Here is a 16,089-nt window from a genome sequence, read left to right as displayed (position 1 = left end):
ATAATATCCTCTTAGACTATCTAGTCTTCGATGATGTTGCAGCCGCTATCTTGGAAGAAGAAAATAGGCGCAAAAACAAAGGAGACAGAAATAGTTCAAACCAAGCAGAGGCGTTGTTGGTGTCAAGAGGAAGATCAACGGAGCGTGGCTCCAATAGGAGTCAAAGGTAGGGGAGGTCCAAATCAAGAAGTAAGAAGATTGTGAAATGCTACAATTGTTTAAAAAAAGGGCATTTCAAAAAGGATTGTTGGTTTAAAAAGGGTATAAAGAATACTGTAGAGTCATCAAAATCTCAAGGATATGTTGCGAGCACCTCAGAATATGGAGATGTTTTATATAGTGAAGCAGCGACAATCTCTACAGATAGAGAATAGCTCACTAAGGTCTGGCTAATGAATTCAGAAGCAACATGACATATGACTCTTAATTGAGATTGGTTCCATACATATAAACCCATCTCTAGAGGCAAAATATTCGTGGGTGATAATCATGCTTTAGAGATTATTGGCATTGACACTATCAAATTGAAGATGTATGATGGCTTAATTTATACTATTTTAGAAGTGCGACATGTGAAAGACTTAAAGAAGAATCTTTTATCTATAGGACAATTTGATAGTCTTGGCTGTAAGATCCGAACAAACAATGGAATCATGAAAATCATCAAAGGAGAACTAGTGGTTTTAAAGGCAAGAAAGACAATTGCAAATATATTGCATTAATGGGAGAAACACATCATGAGGCAGAAACATCAATCACATAAGCTAGTCTTGTAGAAGAGAAGACGATGATGTGGCATCAAAAACTAGGTCACATGTTAGAAAAAGGTTTAAAAGTTCTCTTTGATCAGAAGTTACTTCTTGGGCTTACAAAGGTTACTTTACCTTTTTGTGAGCACTGTGTTACAAGTAAACATCACAGGTTAAAGTTTGGCACATCAACAACTAAGAGCAAATGCATCTTAGACCTAATTCACTCTGATGTTTGGCAAGCACCGGTTGTATCCTTGGGAGGAGCAAGATACTTTGTATCATTCATAGATGACTTCTCCAGAAGATGTTGGGTGTATCCAATTAGAAGGAAGGCAGTTGTGCTTGCAGTCTTTAAAACTTTCAAAGCACGGGTGGAACTTGAATCTGAAAAGAAGATCAAGTGTTTGAGGACTGATAATGGAGGAGAATATACCAGTGATGAATTTGATAACTTTTGTCAACATGAAGGTGTCAAAAGGCAGTTCATAATGGCATACACTCCACAACAAAATGGAGTGGTAAAACGGATGAACAGAAGTCTATTAGAAAGAATGAGAGCAATGTTGAAGGCTGCAAGTCTAGGAAAGTCATTCTGGACAGAAGCAGTCAACACCATCTGTTATGTGATAAATCGATCTCCATCAATCGCAATTGAGCTGAAGACACCGATGAAGATGTGGACTGGAAAACCATCTGATTATTCTCAATTGCATATATTTGGAAGTCCTGTGTATGTGATATACAATACACAAGAAGTTAGCAAGCTGGATTCAAAATCCAGAAAATGTGTATTATTGGGATATGCTGATGGAGTGAAGGGGTATCGCTTGTGGGATCCCACTGCCCACAAGGTAGTGATCAACAGAGAGGTCATATTTACAGAAGGTAAAATGCAAATGGAAGAACATAATAGCATTCTAAAGGAGACTACAACAGTTCATGTGAAAAATACTCAAAATCATGCTTCTTCTGAAGCTGTACCAAACCATGAAGAGCAAGAACAAATAGAGTCTGAAACTCTTAAAGTTCGACGATCGACTTGTGAAAGAAGACCACTGGCTTGGCACTCAGAATATGTTATTGAAAGTAACATTACATATTGTCTACTAATAGAGGATGGAGAGCCATCAACTTTTCATGAGACTATCAAAAGCACAGATGTATCTATGTGGATGACAACAATGTAAGAGGAGATTGAAGCTCTGCACAAGAATAATACTTGGGATCTTATTCCACTACCATAAGGAAAAATGGCCATTGATAACAAATGGGTTTACAAGATAAAATGTAATGGCAATGATCAAGTGGAGCGGTATCATGCAAGATTGGTGGTGAAAGGATATGCTCAGAAAGAAGGAATAGACTTCAATGAGATATTTTCTCCGGTGATAAGACTTACAACAATTAGAGTATTCTTGGCAATATGTGCTATATTTGATCTTCACTTGGAGCAGTTAGACGTGAAAACTGCATTTCTTCATAAAGAACTTGAAGAAGAAATTTATATGCTCCAACCAGAGGGTTTTGCTGAAACAGGCAAGAAGAACTTGGTTTGCAGGTTGAACAAATCTCTATACGGTCTTAAATAGGCGCCGAGGTGTTGGTACAAGAGATTTTATTCCTTTATAATTAGTCTTGGGTACAACAAACTTAGTTCAGACCATTGTACGTATTACAAGAGGTTTGAAGAAGATTTTATCATTTTATTGTTGTATGTGGATGACATGTTGGTGAGAGGCCCCAACAAAGATCGAGTCCAAGAATTGAAAGCACAGTTAGCTAGGGAGTTTGATATGAAGGACTTGGGACCAACAAACAAGATTCTAGGAATGAAAATTTACCGAGACAGAAGTAAGAGGAAGATTTGGCTTTCTCAGAAGAATTATTTGAAGAAGATCTTATGACGCTTCAACATGTAAGATTGTAAGCCAATTTCCACCGAATAAAATACTATCAGAGATTAAATATTCCATTGACTTGACTAAGTTTTGTTATTAGTAGATGTAGATCCAATTGATTGATTACATTAGCATCAGCATCCTCTTAAACAAGCATCGAGAAAGCCATAGCTCCTGTCTGGTCCCTTGTTTTCTCATCTCCATCTTACACAAACGTCAAGAAAAGCCATAGCTTCTGTCTGGTCAGGCCCCACATTTTCTCACTCAAACACGAGGGAAGGACAAAATTAGGTTCGTTAACAATAACCAATCTCTGGCTGCTCCCCCTCCACGTGTGGCCATCGTATGCATCTACCTCAGCGTTCACAAATCCGCCTTAACACAACGACCTTACCAACTCCCTAAGAGCAGGAAAAGAAAGGGAGCTCAGAACTTTCCCTCAAAAAATAATTGAATTTCACAACCTCGAATCGAAGCAGCGAGAACCCATTTCAGCCATGGCAATGTTATTAAAAAAAGTGTGGGAATCGGTGACGAATAGGAGGAGTTCTTGTCCTAGTTCTCACGTTGACTCAGTGATAAGTGCACCGGGTTACACAAAATCACCACCACCACCATCATCTTTGGGAGCTTTTGATCGGCTACCGATTGATGTGGTATTCCAAATAGTAAAATTGGTGGGGCCAAAAGATGCAGCAAGATTGAGTGTAGTATGCAAGCCATGGAGATCACTTGTATCTGATGATCGCCTATGGATTTATTTTCTCCAAAGTTATCATGATACTTGGAATTCTGTTTTTTTCGCTGAAACCAATTTACAGTAAGTTCTGTCCTTTTCATTTGAAGCCCAATCGAGTATAATTTAGCGGATTCTGATGGTTTAATTATGGATTTCTTATACTGTTTATTTGAGTTTTTATAGGTGAGGGAATTTTTTTTCCCCTTCTAAATTGTGAGAATGGAATTGTGATCACAACAGGAAATTCTCCAGTCACATAGCAAAGTCGTCATTCATGCGTATATACAGGCAAAGGGTTCAAGTTCCTGGTGCTGTTATTGTTGATGGTGAGAGTTCTATGCAATTCAAAGTCTGGAGTTGTTAATTTGAAGTAAAATTAGGTGCAAGAGCATTTATAGCAAGATAGAATTTCGTATTACAGTAGCATTGCTACAGGTTATTCAAATATCAAATGTTGTTCGATTGTTCTGAAATTGTTGATTGTTGAAAGTTTTATCTATTTGTTGATTCTTCTATCACAAATGTAAATGAAAAGGTGGTTCTGGCTATTACAAGTTTGGCTGGAGTAAATATGCTTGCCCGTCCGGTCGGTCGGCTACTTTTTCGGTGAGCATTTTCTTTTAATCGGCCAGCCATTTTGCAAAATAGGATACCTCTTAGATCTCTTGTCATAATTTGTTGGCTTCCATCAACTTATAGTAAACCTGTTCCGATTCTGAAATTATTTGATGAGCAGGAATTTGTCAATATCGAATCTCCATCGTACTTCAGGTTTCGAAACTTTTTTTCTACTATTTATAGCAGGTCTGTCCTCCCTCTCTCTGTGCAGCGACTTATTTTATAAACTTGTGTATATGTTATGTATCTGAAAACAGTGTGTTTACAGGATGCAGGTAAAAGCATCTGCACAGCCAATTGTCCTCTCCCTTCCACTTCGCAATTATGATGGTCAGTTGCCACTTAAACTAAATTACTCTTGAGCAATGTATCTTGCTAAATATTATATGTTTAAGTCTTACCTTTCTTTAGTTGATACAGTTCTCTATTATCTAATCAAAGAAGAAATATTTCAAATAACCTTTTTGTCTGACCTGACATGTCCAGATTTAAAGCACACAGTCAACTCATGATCGCTGGAATTTGGATTCGACGGTTATGAATAGTGTATTCCTCTCCTCTAAACTTGCTCCATGTGTTTACGATTGCAGATACTGAATCTGCAAGAGTATCTAGGAGGCAGCTAAAAGAAGCGATCTACACAGCTCTGTTTGACATGGATGTTCCAGCTGTTTGTGCTGTTAATCAGGTGTTGCCTCTATTTACCAACTCATTCCTCTAGTCGCTCAATGTATCCCATTGGTTATTGTGCTAACAAGGTTAGATCATCCGAGTTTCTTTCCTTTTCTTCTGGAAAATACTTTTCCATGTTAAATAAAGAGGACTTGTCAACAATGCCAGAGATCACTTTTCTTTGAGTACTTGGGAGCTTCTTCTGTGTAATTGTAGGCAAGGCAACTTCTCGAAACATGGAAAATTGAATCGTTTTGTTTGTTGCATCGATTGATGTTAATAATCCCTCTTGTCTATGACTGAATCTAGAGGTTCTGGTATTATTCAGCTTATTATAATTGCAAATAAATGTTTTTGGACAAACACAGGCAACTTTAGCATTGTATGCAGCACAGCGAACTTCAGGAATTGTTGTCAATATTGGTTTTCAAGTCACGTCTGTGGTTCCAAGTAAGCCATTATCTTCCTTTCGATCCATGCTTCCTCCTTGTATAGAAATTGAAATGCTGTATAAAGTGAACTAAAAATAGTATTTGGCTCATTCTTCATGCCAAGAATGTGATATTTCCTGTGTGTCTAATGTCTAATTTCTTCCTCAAGGAATACTCGTTGAAGGAATTGCACGGGTTTTGACCTAGGCCTTTGCAAGTTGTAAAATATGCTTCGTGTTCTAGGCTCTAACATGCTTTATACCCTATATGAATTTCAACCTTCTCTTAATACCCTTTGTTTTAGAATGTCTTATTGTGATTTCAAGATTGTGGGGGGTTTGGGAATCTGACTGTTACGTTTTGCAGTTTTACATGGCAAAGTAATGCGCACAGTGGGAGTGGAAGTCGTGGATGTCGGAGGATTAAAATTAACAGAATTTCTTAGAGAACAGATGCAGCGGAACAATATTAATTTCCGATCACTGTACACTGCTCGCACATTGAAAGAGGTATGCCATTTCTTGTCACGGCACATTCTAAAGTTGAATGCCCTATTGAACTCGGTCAAAAGCCAAGCAGTTTTTCCAACAACATTCTACGGTTACCATATAAAAATTTTAATTCAAAATTTTATTATAGAATTTTTTTTTTCAAATAGTTTCCCCTGTGAAAGTTTAACAACTCCTTAAATAAATAAATAAATAAAAACAGATCCAAACAAACTAGAAAATCTGAAGAAAAAAAAATGCAATAGAAGACCCAAATAAACTTGGAAATCAAAAAATAAAAAGGAAAAGTAAAAAAAAATAGCTTGAACACCTTTCGAGTTTAATTTAGAAGGCTCTTTTCAGTTTTAGCTTTGTCTAATCAGTCCATAAATATCCCTGGAAGGACTGTCCATGTAGTCCATAACTAGATCAGAACCACATGCATCATAACAGTCTTGTATTCCTTAGAAATGTAAGGTTTTTCTCTTTATGTTCTGTTGGCATCATATGGATATGCAGAAGCTATGTTATGTCGCTGCTGATTATGAAGTTGAGCTATCTAGAGATACACCAGCATCATTGGAAGTCCCTGGAGAAGGATGGTTCGCTCTTTCCAAAGAGCGCTTTACAACAGGGGAGGTCTTATTTCAGCCACACATTGCTGGAGTGTAAGTCCATTTCTTCCCACAATTTCGCTACCATCATGGTATGAAGCTTTCAAGACATTGATGCTGTTTTTGCATAAACTATTTCGACCCCAAATGTTCTTAGGAGAAAGGTTGGAGAATTGATGTATTTCGACGCGACAGATGTCCAATATTTTCTGATTGGATTCTTTCCACAATCCAACAATTAGAATATTTTCCATGCGTTGTGCCATCAAAATAATAGACCTCTGTTGTTGGCTCAAATGTTTCATTTATAACATGGTACAGGCACACAAAGGGTTTGCACGAGGCAGTAGCTCTTTGCATGGATCACTGTCATGCTATAGGATTCACTGGAGATGATACCTGGTTCAAGACTGTAGTTTTGTCAGGGGGCACTGCGTTACTTCCTGGACTTGTAGGTAAGGGGAAAAGACATGAAAAGAGGGCATGCTTGCACCTTTTCTTTAATTCTTTGGTAGGAAGCATGGTTGAGATGCTGCCAGAATCTAATCTTGAAGAGTTAAAGAAACTGAATGTATGAGTATCTAGTGCATGAACTGAACCTAGCTGTGTTCGTTAAATGTTTCCAGGAAGGCTAGAGAAGGAATTAAATGGGCTTCTTCCTTCATCCATTTCAAAAGGAATTAGGGTTATTTCTCCTGCTTATGGAGCAGACACTGCGTGGTTCGGTGCAAAGCTTATCAGCAATGTAAGTTAATAATCCAGATCTTTTGATTATGCAAGATTGGATATATGATATGTTCATCATTGCACGTTTTCATCTTGTATTAGAAGCTTTGATCCTTGATTGAGTTGTCATGAATTGATCATAATTTGGTCTCTGCACATCTGGTGTGATCCAGGTCTAATGAACTTTAAAAAAATTCCAACTTCTTTTTCTGGACTGTCATTTCTATCATTACTGTATTTGGGTTTAGATCACAGATCGCTTCACCTGTGTACCTATATCGAAGCTTTATCGAAGCTTTCTTTTTTTCTTCTTGTATTTTCTACCACAGTTGAGCACCTTCCCTGAGTCCTGGTGTGTGACAAACAAGCAATTTCGACGGAAGCCCAGATTAAACCTCGTTTGGTAAAAGGAAAAGGATGGGGGATCCTCAGGTGGTGGGATAACAGTGTGAACTACCTGGCCTGGCATGGTACTTTGATATCCTTTGGTATTATGGTGCTGTGCGATGTAGCTGGAGATGTTTTTATACCGATTACAATTTCAAAAGTTGTTTATTTTTCATTATCTAAACTTGTTTTTCATCTCAAATTATTGTAAAAGCCATGGTCGGAGAAAAGCTAAACTATAATTTATAGCCGCGGATCAGCGCACCCCACTGCTTTTTGCTGAAAGTTCATGGCTATTATCAAGGAATAAAGTAGTAACATATAATTAGATGTAATCTCTTTGAGAAATAATAATCCAATTTGTCTTCCTCTTTGGAACTTCTCCTCTTCTTGCTTCGACACATAACCCGAGGAAAAGCGATTGATATATATCAAGTCTATCTAAAGTTGTACAAGTATCTAAACTTCTCCTCTCTTCTTCTTCCTTCTTGCTGGTTAGAACTTGTTTTTGTGATAATTTGTTGGTTTTTACAGTTTTCTGATGCATTAAATTCATTATTGTGATGATTGGTACATGACTTTTTCATTGGTTATGGGGCATGTTGTAACCTTAAAATTTACCAGATGTGTGCGTGTGATAAATAACAGACTTTTTTTTCCATAAAAATAATGTTTTTTAAAAAAAATCTATGATTAAGAATTAAATAAAAAAATTATGATAAAATTGTGAACCTTGACATCCTTTATTCATTCCGGTGATTCTCTGCATTCAAGTACTGGTCTAGTATATTTATCATATCATATACTTAGTTACAAGGATTAAAAATATCTTAATTTCAGTCTTTTGGAAGGGTTTGTTCCTGCCTCATTCAGAAGCTAAGATAGGTTGAGTTTTAGTTTGTTATCCTTTTAAAAAGGATGGTATGTCAATTAAACAAATCTAAATTAAAATAGAGAGACTATTCTAAAATATATGTGTGTTACAAGCAAAATGAAAGCAGGCACAAACTTAAAAGAGGGAAGCTGAAGTAAAGCTTGAAATTTAAATACAAGACCTAACGACTACGTTTTGTGCATTTTCATTTTTATAACTGTAGCCTAGCTGGCAGGACCACGTGATTAATGCCATGCTGGTAATTGTATTTTTGTCTTTAAATTCCCTAATGGTTGGAACATAATGGGTGTGGAAAATTATAATAGAATTCTTAGATTCTCTCCTTTGTCCTTTCTCTCAACACGTCCTAAACATGTAAATCTTTCTTCTTCTTTCTCTAACGTCCTTCTCCCTAGTTCTTTCATCATTCTATTTGAAGCTTTCCTATTAACCTGCAACAAATTGGTATCAGAGCCCATGTCTTTGGACTCAGCAAAATGGCACCAGAAACCAGGTCCCAAGTCGTAAGAAGAATGGATGATTCTTTAGAAGCTGTTAATAAAAAAGTCAATGGAATAAAAGTCAAGTTGCACACTCAATCCGATGACCTAGCACAGCTTAAAGCTATGATGAAAGAAATGGCGAATCACCAAATCTTTATTAAACAAACTCTACAAACCTTAGCGGGTAAGACAAGTTCCTCCTAGAACGTTCAAATGCCCCAACACCCTGCTCTTGCCAGCAACCAAGATTGGATAGGAGAAGGACCATCTACCTACAGGTCACGTAGACCCAGAAGAGATTTCCTTTCTTTTGAAGGGGAAGAAGTACATAAATGGTTGTACAAATGCAATCAGTATTTTGACTTGGAGGAAATCCCTGAAATAGACAAGTTGAAATTAACTTCGTATTATTTGAATGGCTTGGCACTTTACTAGTATCAGAATTACATAGAAACCTGGAAGGACATGAGGTTACATGGGCAGAGTATGTGGAGGCCTTGTGTTATCGGTTTCGAGTTCAAAAGGACCCCTTAGAGGAGCTCACCAAGCACAAGTAGGAAGGGGACTTTAAAGGTTATATCAGGGACTTTGATATGTCATGGAATAGAGCATAAAATTTTGAAAAGCAAGCCTTGGTGTTCTTCCAAGGAGGCTTGGAGATAGAGATTAAGAACCTAGTAAAGATGTTTGAGCCAAAATCACTCAAACAAGTCTATAACCTAGCTAGGTTGCACAACAACACTCTCACATACCGGAAAATAACCCCTCATTACCCAAAAAAACAGAGTCAGGCAAGTCCCCACTCATAGCTTGTAAAATTTATATATCCTGCCAACACTTACAAAACAAACCCCAATCACCCCCTCATTCCTTTAAAACCTTCCCCACAAGCCTTGCTGCCTACACCTACCAACCCACCCCTCAACAATAATAATGTTTGCCCCAACCATAAACCTACCAGACCTATCAGAACCAAGGAAATGGATGAAAGAACACCCAAGGGCCTTTGCTTTTGGTGTGATGATAAGTTCGTATTGAGGTATACATGCAGAAATTGAAGGCTATACTCATTATGTATAGTAGAAGATGATGGAGACAATTCAGAAGAAGAGGAATCGGTGGAGACAATGAACGCAGAAGCTCTCACCCCTCATTTATCACTCTAAACAATCCATAACACAACGGGGTGTCAAACCATTAAGGTATGGGAAAAGGTAGATAAATGTCCCATATTAATTTTGATTGATTCGAGTAGTACTCATAACTTCCTCCACGCTGATCTGGTTGACAAACTGGGATGCCCCACGACAACCATAAAACCTATAGTGGTTGAGGCAATTAATGGTAGCACCATGTCCTGCACTTCAATATGTAAGAACCTATAATGAAAGATGTAAGGAGTTCAGTTCCAGGCCGACATATTTGTTATAAAGTTGCAGAACTATGATATGATTCTAGGAATCCAATGGTTGAAGTTGTTGGGAAATGTATTGTCCAACTATGAAGATAAATGGGTATCCTTTTGGTGGCAGAATAGAGAAGTAACTCTAAGAGGAGAAAATCCTAGGTTAGCTCAATCTATATGCCTGAAGGAACTAAATGGACTGCTAAGCACTAAAACCTTACTATCAGAAGTCAGGCTTTGCAGTTTAAGAGTGGTGGGAAAGGCTGACCTGGTAAGCCCTGCTCAAGGAGTACCCCATGCTTGGGAAAACAATGAAGACTCACCTTTATAGACTCTACTAGCAGCCTATCAGCATATTTTTTGTGATCCAAGAGGGTTACCCGCAGTTAGGAGGCATGATCACAAAATACCCCTGAAAGATGAGAGCCAGGTTGTCAATTTGAGATCCTACAGATACTCAGGGTTATAAAAGGATATTCTAAAGACTAGTGGCTGAAATGCTGGAGGCAGGCATAGTGCAGCCCAACAATAGCCCTTTTGCCTCTCCAGTCGTGCTGGTGAAGAAGAAGGATCAGACATGACAATGTTGTGTTGATTTTTGATCTCTCAACAAAATCACTATCAAAGATAAGTACCCTATTCCTATAATAAATGAGTTGTTAGAAGAACTAGAAGGGGCGACCATTTTTTTAAAAATTAATCTAAGGGTAGGTTACCATCCGATTAAAATGGTTTCAGAAGATGTTTTTAAAACAGCCTTTAGAACACACAATGACCACTATGAATTCCTAGTCATGCCCTTTGGCCTATCTAATGCACCGGCCACCTTTCAAAGTCTAATGAATGATATTTTTTTAGATCATTTGAGGAAATTTATTTGGTTTTCTTTGATGATATACTAGTTTACAGTAAGACTATGACCGACCATATACAACACCTTAAGTTAGTATTTGAAGTGTTATGTACCCATCAATTAGTAACAAAGAGAAGTAAGTATGTTTTGGGACAAAACAGATGGAATACCTTGGACATGTGACCACCAAGGAGGGAGTAGCAATAGACCCACATAAAGTTACTGCTATCTTGCAATGGCTAGTACCTACAACCATCGAACAACTTAGAAGTTTCCTGGGCTTAACAGGGTATTATAAAAAGTTTGTGTAAGGTTATGGAACTATTTACAAACCTCTTACTCAGTTATTGTAGAAGGACTCTTTTATATGGACAGACACGGCTACCATAGCTTTCAAACAGCTCAAAGACACAATGTCCCAACCACTTGTGCTAGCCCTGCCTAATTTTGACAAAACATTTGTAGTAGAGATTGATGCTTCAAGAATAGGTATAAGGGTGATTCTGATGCAAGAAGGACACCCCATTGTATTTGTGAGCAAAGCTTTATGTCCTCGGCAGCTAGCCCTATTAACTTATGAGAGGGAGTTGCTGGCCATTGTCTTTGCTGTTACCAAATGGAAGCACTATCTATGAGGTAGACGATTTCTCATCAGGACAGACTTCTCCAGCCTAAATTTTTTGCTAGACCAGAAGATAACACATGTTGCCTAACAGGTATGAATATCAAAGGGGCAAAGACAACCTAGCTGCAGACGCCCTCTCCAAAGTTTCTCACAATGAGTTAGGTGCCTTAACCCTTTCTTTCATTTCCACAACTATTATGGAAGACATTAAGAAGAATTGGGACATTGATCAAAACCTGCAGCAGCTTATAGCAAACCTCATCAAGGATGCTAGCTCACACCCTAACTACTCATGAGTCAATGACACTATTATTCGAAAAGGAAAGGTGGTAGTGGGACAAGCACCGAACCTGCAGAACCAACTTATTAGACTCTATCATGACTCTGTAATGGGGGGCATTCAGTAGTTATGGTAACTTCAAAAAAATTAGGGCGGGTGTTCTATTGGAAGAAACTCTAAAGGCTAGTGAGGCAATACGTCAGGGAATGCCCAATTTGTCAACAGAACAAAGTTGATGTCAAGCCTCCAGGTTTGCTGCAACCGTTACCAGTGTCCTACGCTCTTTTTATAGATATTAGCATGGATTTTATTGATAGGCTACCTAAATCAGAAGGAAAGGAAGTAATCTTTGTGGTGGTCGATAGGTTTAGCAAGTATACCCACCTTATGGCCCTAACCCACCCTTACTTTGCCATTACAGAAGCCAAAGTCTTTATGGAAAATGCGTATAAGTTGCATGGGATGCCAACAACAATTGTGAGTGACAAGGACAACATCTTCCTCAGCCAATTTTGAAAGAGCTATTTAAATAGCAGGGGGTTAACTTGCAATACTCTATAGCCTATCATCCACAGTCTGATGGACAGACAGAGGTGGTCAATAAATGTATCAAGGGCTACCTAAGATGTATGATAGGAACCATCCCTGCATAATGAGGATGATGGCTAAGCTCTTATGCATGGTGGTACAATACGAACTACTATACCTCTACTAAGAAGACTCCCTACGAGATCCTATATGGAATGACGCCTCCAATTCACCTTCCCTATACACCTAAGGACTCACTAGTGGAAGCTGTGGACTAGTACTTAACTCAAAGGGAAGACATGTTCAAGCTCATCTGGAGCAACCTCCTACAGTCCCAAAACAGAATGACATAGCAAGCAAACACGAAAAAGAGCGAAAGAATGTTCTTTGAAGGTGACTTAGTTTATCTAAAACTACAATTATATCGACAACAATCGATTCACAAATGAAGCTTTTACAAATTGTCAGCAAAGTATTACGGTCCCTACACTATCATCAAGAAAATTGGAACAGTAGCCTACAAACTACAATTACCTGCTATTGTTGTGGTACATCCGGTATTTCATGTGTCCTAGCTAAAGAAACATGTAGGCAATCATGTTGTGCAGTCTGATCTCCCTGTTCTTTCGGAGAAACCGCTGCTGTATCCACATAAAATTATTGAAAGGAGAATGGTTAAAAGAGGAAATACTGTAGCAACCCAGTACTTGGTTTTATGGAAGAACTTACCTTTGACAGAAGCGACTTGGAAAGATGCGAAGGAGTTTAACTGGCGATTCCATCAATCTCACTTTGAGGATAAGGTTGATCTCATAGAAGAGGCATTGTCACAAGCAAAATGGAAGCGGACACAACCTTAAAAGAGGGAAGCTGAAGTAAAGCTTGAAATTTAAATACAAGACCTAACGACTACGTTTTGTGCATTTTCATTTTTATAACTGTAGCCTAGCTGGCAGGACCACGTGATTAATGCCATGCTGGTAATTGTATTTTTGTCTTTAAATTCCCTAATGGTTGGAACAAAATAGGTGTGGAAAATTATAACAGAATTTTTAGATTCTCTCCTCTGTCCTTTCTCTCAACACGTCATGAACGTGCAAATCTTTCTTCTTCTTTCTACAACGTCCTTCTCCCTAGTTCTTCCACCGTTCTATTCGAAACTTTCCTATTAATTTGCAGCAGTGTGGAGCGTTTTACTTCGAGATATTTTTTTCTCACAAGTGCAGCTTCCTTCGTCTCCTTCTTGATCCTAGAGGAAGATTCTTCTTAGTCGAGATGGCACAAAGAAATATTTGTCTCTTGCATTAGTGATATAGTAATAGAGCAACTATTTTTATTTGGTTGGATTATTAATTGTTGAATGATGATTGAATATGTGAAATTTTATCTTTTAGAGTTCTTAAATGATGCTTGGGCTCTATCTTAAATTTTTTAAAATAATATTTTTTTTATAATTTTTTTTATATATTATTTTAAAATTTTATTTTTTATGTTGAGCTGACTTTTCTATCCAAAATATACTTAACAAAAATACATATAATTTTTTAAAATAAATATAATTATTCAGCAATATATATCCATTTGATTGCTTATATTTTGTTTTTTAATTACATGTTAATAAATATAGTTATTGGCATATGAAACTACTTCCTTGACGCAGTCCACATTTCTCCTCTTGCATACAAACACAAAAAGGAGATGAGAAGGGATTTAGACATTCACAATCCTAAGAACTAAGTACTTAATGCTTGCTGAACTTTTGTGATTGATTGAGTGAACTAGGCTCCCAATTCATCAGTATAGTTATAATTCCCGACTCAGTTTAAAATCATGAACTCTACAGATTATTATTTTTTAAAAAAAATCAGTATAATGTTGTTTTTAAAACTATCATTCCAGCTCAGACCAAGTCGGTGGATCAACATATTAACATGGCCCATAAATACTCAATCAATTTGCTCGAAAAGTCTTAGGGTGTTGCTCCGTCGAAGACCTTGAAAACAAAAATTGGAAGACAGGGAGGACAAGAGACGGCAACCTGGAAGTGGTCATTGCCTGCATGTCTTGGTTGACCCATCAGTTGATCAACTAATAATTATCAAGGACTAGCAGAAGAGAGAGCACAATTACTGTCTTTCTCATCTATACTTGAAGAAGAAATTGGTTGGTGACCCCAGTTTCCGCGTTATTTGCTGTATCCCACTAAGCAGCTCATAGCAATATTTATTTCCAGGCACAAACTGCAAGTATCTTCTATCTTTCCCTTCTCTTTATTTTATTATGTGCTTGGAATTGTAGGGCTTTTGCTCTTTCTTACTCCCTTTTATGTTTATGGCCAGATCTCTTCTTTAGAAGAAAAGAGAAGAAGAAGACATTAATAATCCAAAGAGGTAGGTAGATATATCGAATTGAAGAAGAAGGAAAGGTAAGGTTGAATCTTTGCAAGGGAGATGGGGTTGAATCAGTGTTTTTCATTTGTCTTCTTCATCTTCCTCTTGATGGGTCTCTTTGCTTCTCCTTCTTTTGCGTCTACTTTCATTTCAGGTACCTCCTTTCAGTTTCAAAATCCTTACTTTTTGTTTATGTTACAAAGATCGATGTTATTCATTGCTTTTTGTCTTTTTTTGTTAATTTGGGTGCAGATGGTGTCTTTGAATCTCATGCTTCTACTGGCAGGAATCTACTTCAGACTAAGAAAGGTTGCCTTTTTTGCCACTTTTTTGCCTCGCTTTATTTGCTCGCTTCTAGTCAAGTTTTGTTTTGGGTTCTCCAGATTGTGATCGCCACTATGTTTTCTTCTGCGATCGAAGTGATTTAAGCGATGACTGCATATTTTGTTGATCTCTGATGCATGCCAATGAGTTTTCCATTGCTGATTTGTTCATTTAAGATGCGAAATGTTGTGTTTGTTGTCTTGACGACTGCGTGTTCTTGCCAAAAAAGCCCGCAATTGTATTCCAGAATTTGATAGGTTGTATCAGTCTGCTTTAGATGGCGTGCTGATGGCAATGTATTGTCTTTCTTTATCTGCAGCTTGCCCTGTAAACTTTGAGTTTCTGAACTATACAATCATCACAAGCCAATGTAAAGGACCCCAGTATACTCCCAGTCGCTGCTGTGGATCATTTAAGGAGTTTGCCTGTCCTTACGCAGATGTGCTAAATGACTTGACCAATGATTGTGCATCAATCATGTTCAGCTACATTAACCTTTATGGGAAATATCCGCCTGGTCTCTTTGCCAATGAATGCAAGGAAGGGAAGCTGGGACTTGAATGCCCTGCACCACCACCATCAGAAGTGGCTGCTGACAAAAATGGGAGCCAGATCATGCGTGGTCCAATTCTCCTGCTGATGTTCTTAGCTGGTTTCGTAATGGTGTTCTTTCAATTACTTTGAAGGCCCCAAAAATGTTTTTTACCTTTCTTTTTCTCTCCAATAATTTCTTTTTAACCTTGGTATGGAGGATTTTCGTTGCTTTCTGACGCTGCTATCTCTAAAACTGCTCATTTAGGCATGCTGAAAGAAATCAAATTATTTTTAGGCTTGTAATCTTCTAGTCCCCAGTGGAAGGGACTGGAGCCCGGTTGTATCAAGTGTGAAGTTGTGTATTTTTACCCATATAAATACTTCAAATTTTAAATTTTGTCTAGGGCCATGCCAAAATTGCTTGTTTTCATATGATGTGGACCTGGCA

The 16,089-nt window shown here is 37.8% G+C and overlaps 2 protein-coding genes and 1 long non-coding RNA gene across 4 annotated transcripts; 2 read left to right on the top strand and 1 right to left on the bottom strand.

The window, feature by feature from the left end:
* Positions 1-2,729: 2,729 nt before the first annotated feature.
* On the top strand, positions 2,730-7,629 carry LOC105112867 (actin-related protein 8-like). The gene is made up of 12 exons (XM_011008754.1): positions 2,730-3,470; positions 3,630-3,715; positions 3,925-3,995; positions 4,126-4,193; positions 4,276-4,337; positions 4,598-4,695; positions 5,048-5,129; positions 5,477-5,619; positions 6,118-6,266; positions 6,534-6,667; positions 6,839-6,957; positions 7,268-7,629. Exons 1-12 carry the CDS (start codon positions 3,148-3,150, stop codon positions 7,343-7,345), a joined length of 1,413 nt encoding a protein of 470 aa, XP_011007056.1. The 5' UTR covers positions 2,730-3,147; the 3' UTR covers positions 7,346-7,629.
* A 5,135-nt stretch (positions 7,630-12,764) lies between these two features.
* Positions 12,765-13,205, bottom strand: LOC105112866 (uncharacterized). Its single transcript, XR_839852.1, has 2 exons — positions 13,123-13,205; positions 12,765-13,034 (listed from the first exon to the last, which is right to left on the bottom strand). It is a non-coding gene; the product is annotated as an uncharacterized LOC105112866 (long non-coding RNA).
* A 1,148-nt stretch (positions 13,206-14,353) lies between these two features.
* Positions 14,354-16,038, top strand: LLG1 (LORELEI-LIKE-GPI-ANCHORED PROTEIN 1). Of its 2 annotated transcripts, XM_011008753.1 has the most exons (4): positions 14,354-14,639; positions 14,733-14,937; positions 15,036-15,092; positions 15,427-16,038. In XM_011008753.1, exons 2-4 carry the CDS (start codon positions 14,844-14,846, stop codon positions 15,789-15,791), a joined length of 516 nt encoding a protein of 171 aa, XP_011007055.1. In that variant the 5' UTR covers positions 14,354-14,639; positions 14,733-14,843; the 3' UTR covers positions 15,792-16,038. The 2 variants fall into 2 exon arrangements, with proteins under 2 accessions (XP_011007055.1, XP_011007054.1); XM_011008752.1 differs by lacking the exon at positions 14,354-14,639 and having other exon boundaries at positions 14,657-14,937.
* The last annotated feature ends 51 nt before the right edge of the window (positions 16,039-16,089 follow it).

This window comes from Populus euphratica, unplaced genomic scaffold, assembly GCF_000495115.2.
Source record: "Populus euphratica unplaced genomic scaffold, PopEup_1.0 scaffold371.1, whole genome shotgun sequence".
Classification (NCBI taxonomy): domain Eukaryota; kingdom Viridiplantae; phylum Streptophyta; class Magnoliopsida; order Malpighiales; family Salicaceae; genus Populus; species Populus euphratica.
The sequence above is the reverse complement of the archived record's forward strand: the minus strand, read 5'-3'. Positions and strand labels throughout refer to the sequence as shown.

Coding starts and splice junctions, on each gene's coding strand:
- LOC105112867 (XM_011008754.1), top strand. CDS start 3,148: ATGGCAATGTTATTAAAAAAAGTGTGGGAATCGGTGACGAATAGGAGG. Junction 5,620..6,117: donor CTGCTCGCACATTGAAAGAG/GTATGCCATTTC, acceptor ATGGATATGCAG/AAGCTATGTTATGTCGCTGC. Junction 6,267..6,533: donor CAGCCACACATTGCTGGAGT/GTAAGTCCATTT, acceptor AACATGGTACAG/GCACACAAAGGGTTTGCACG.
- LLG1 (XM_011008753.1), top strand. CDS start 14,844: ATGGGGTTGAATCAGTGTTTTTCATTTGTCTTCTTCATCTTCCTCTTG. Junction 14,938..15,035: donor TGCGTCTACTTTCATTTCAG/GTACCTCCTTTC, acceptor ATTTGGGTGCAG/ATGGTGTCTTTGAATCTCAT. Junction 15,093..15,426: donor TCTACTTCAGACTAAGAAAG/GTTGCCTTTTTT, acceptor CTTTATCTGCAG/CTTGCCCTGTAAACTTTGAG.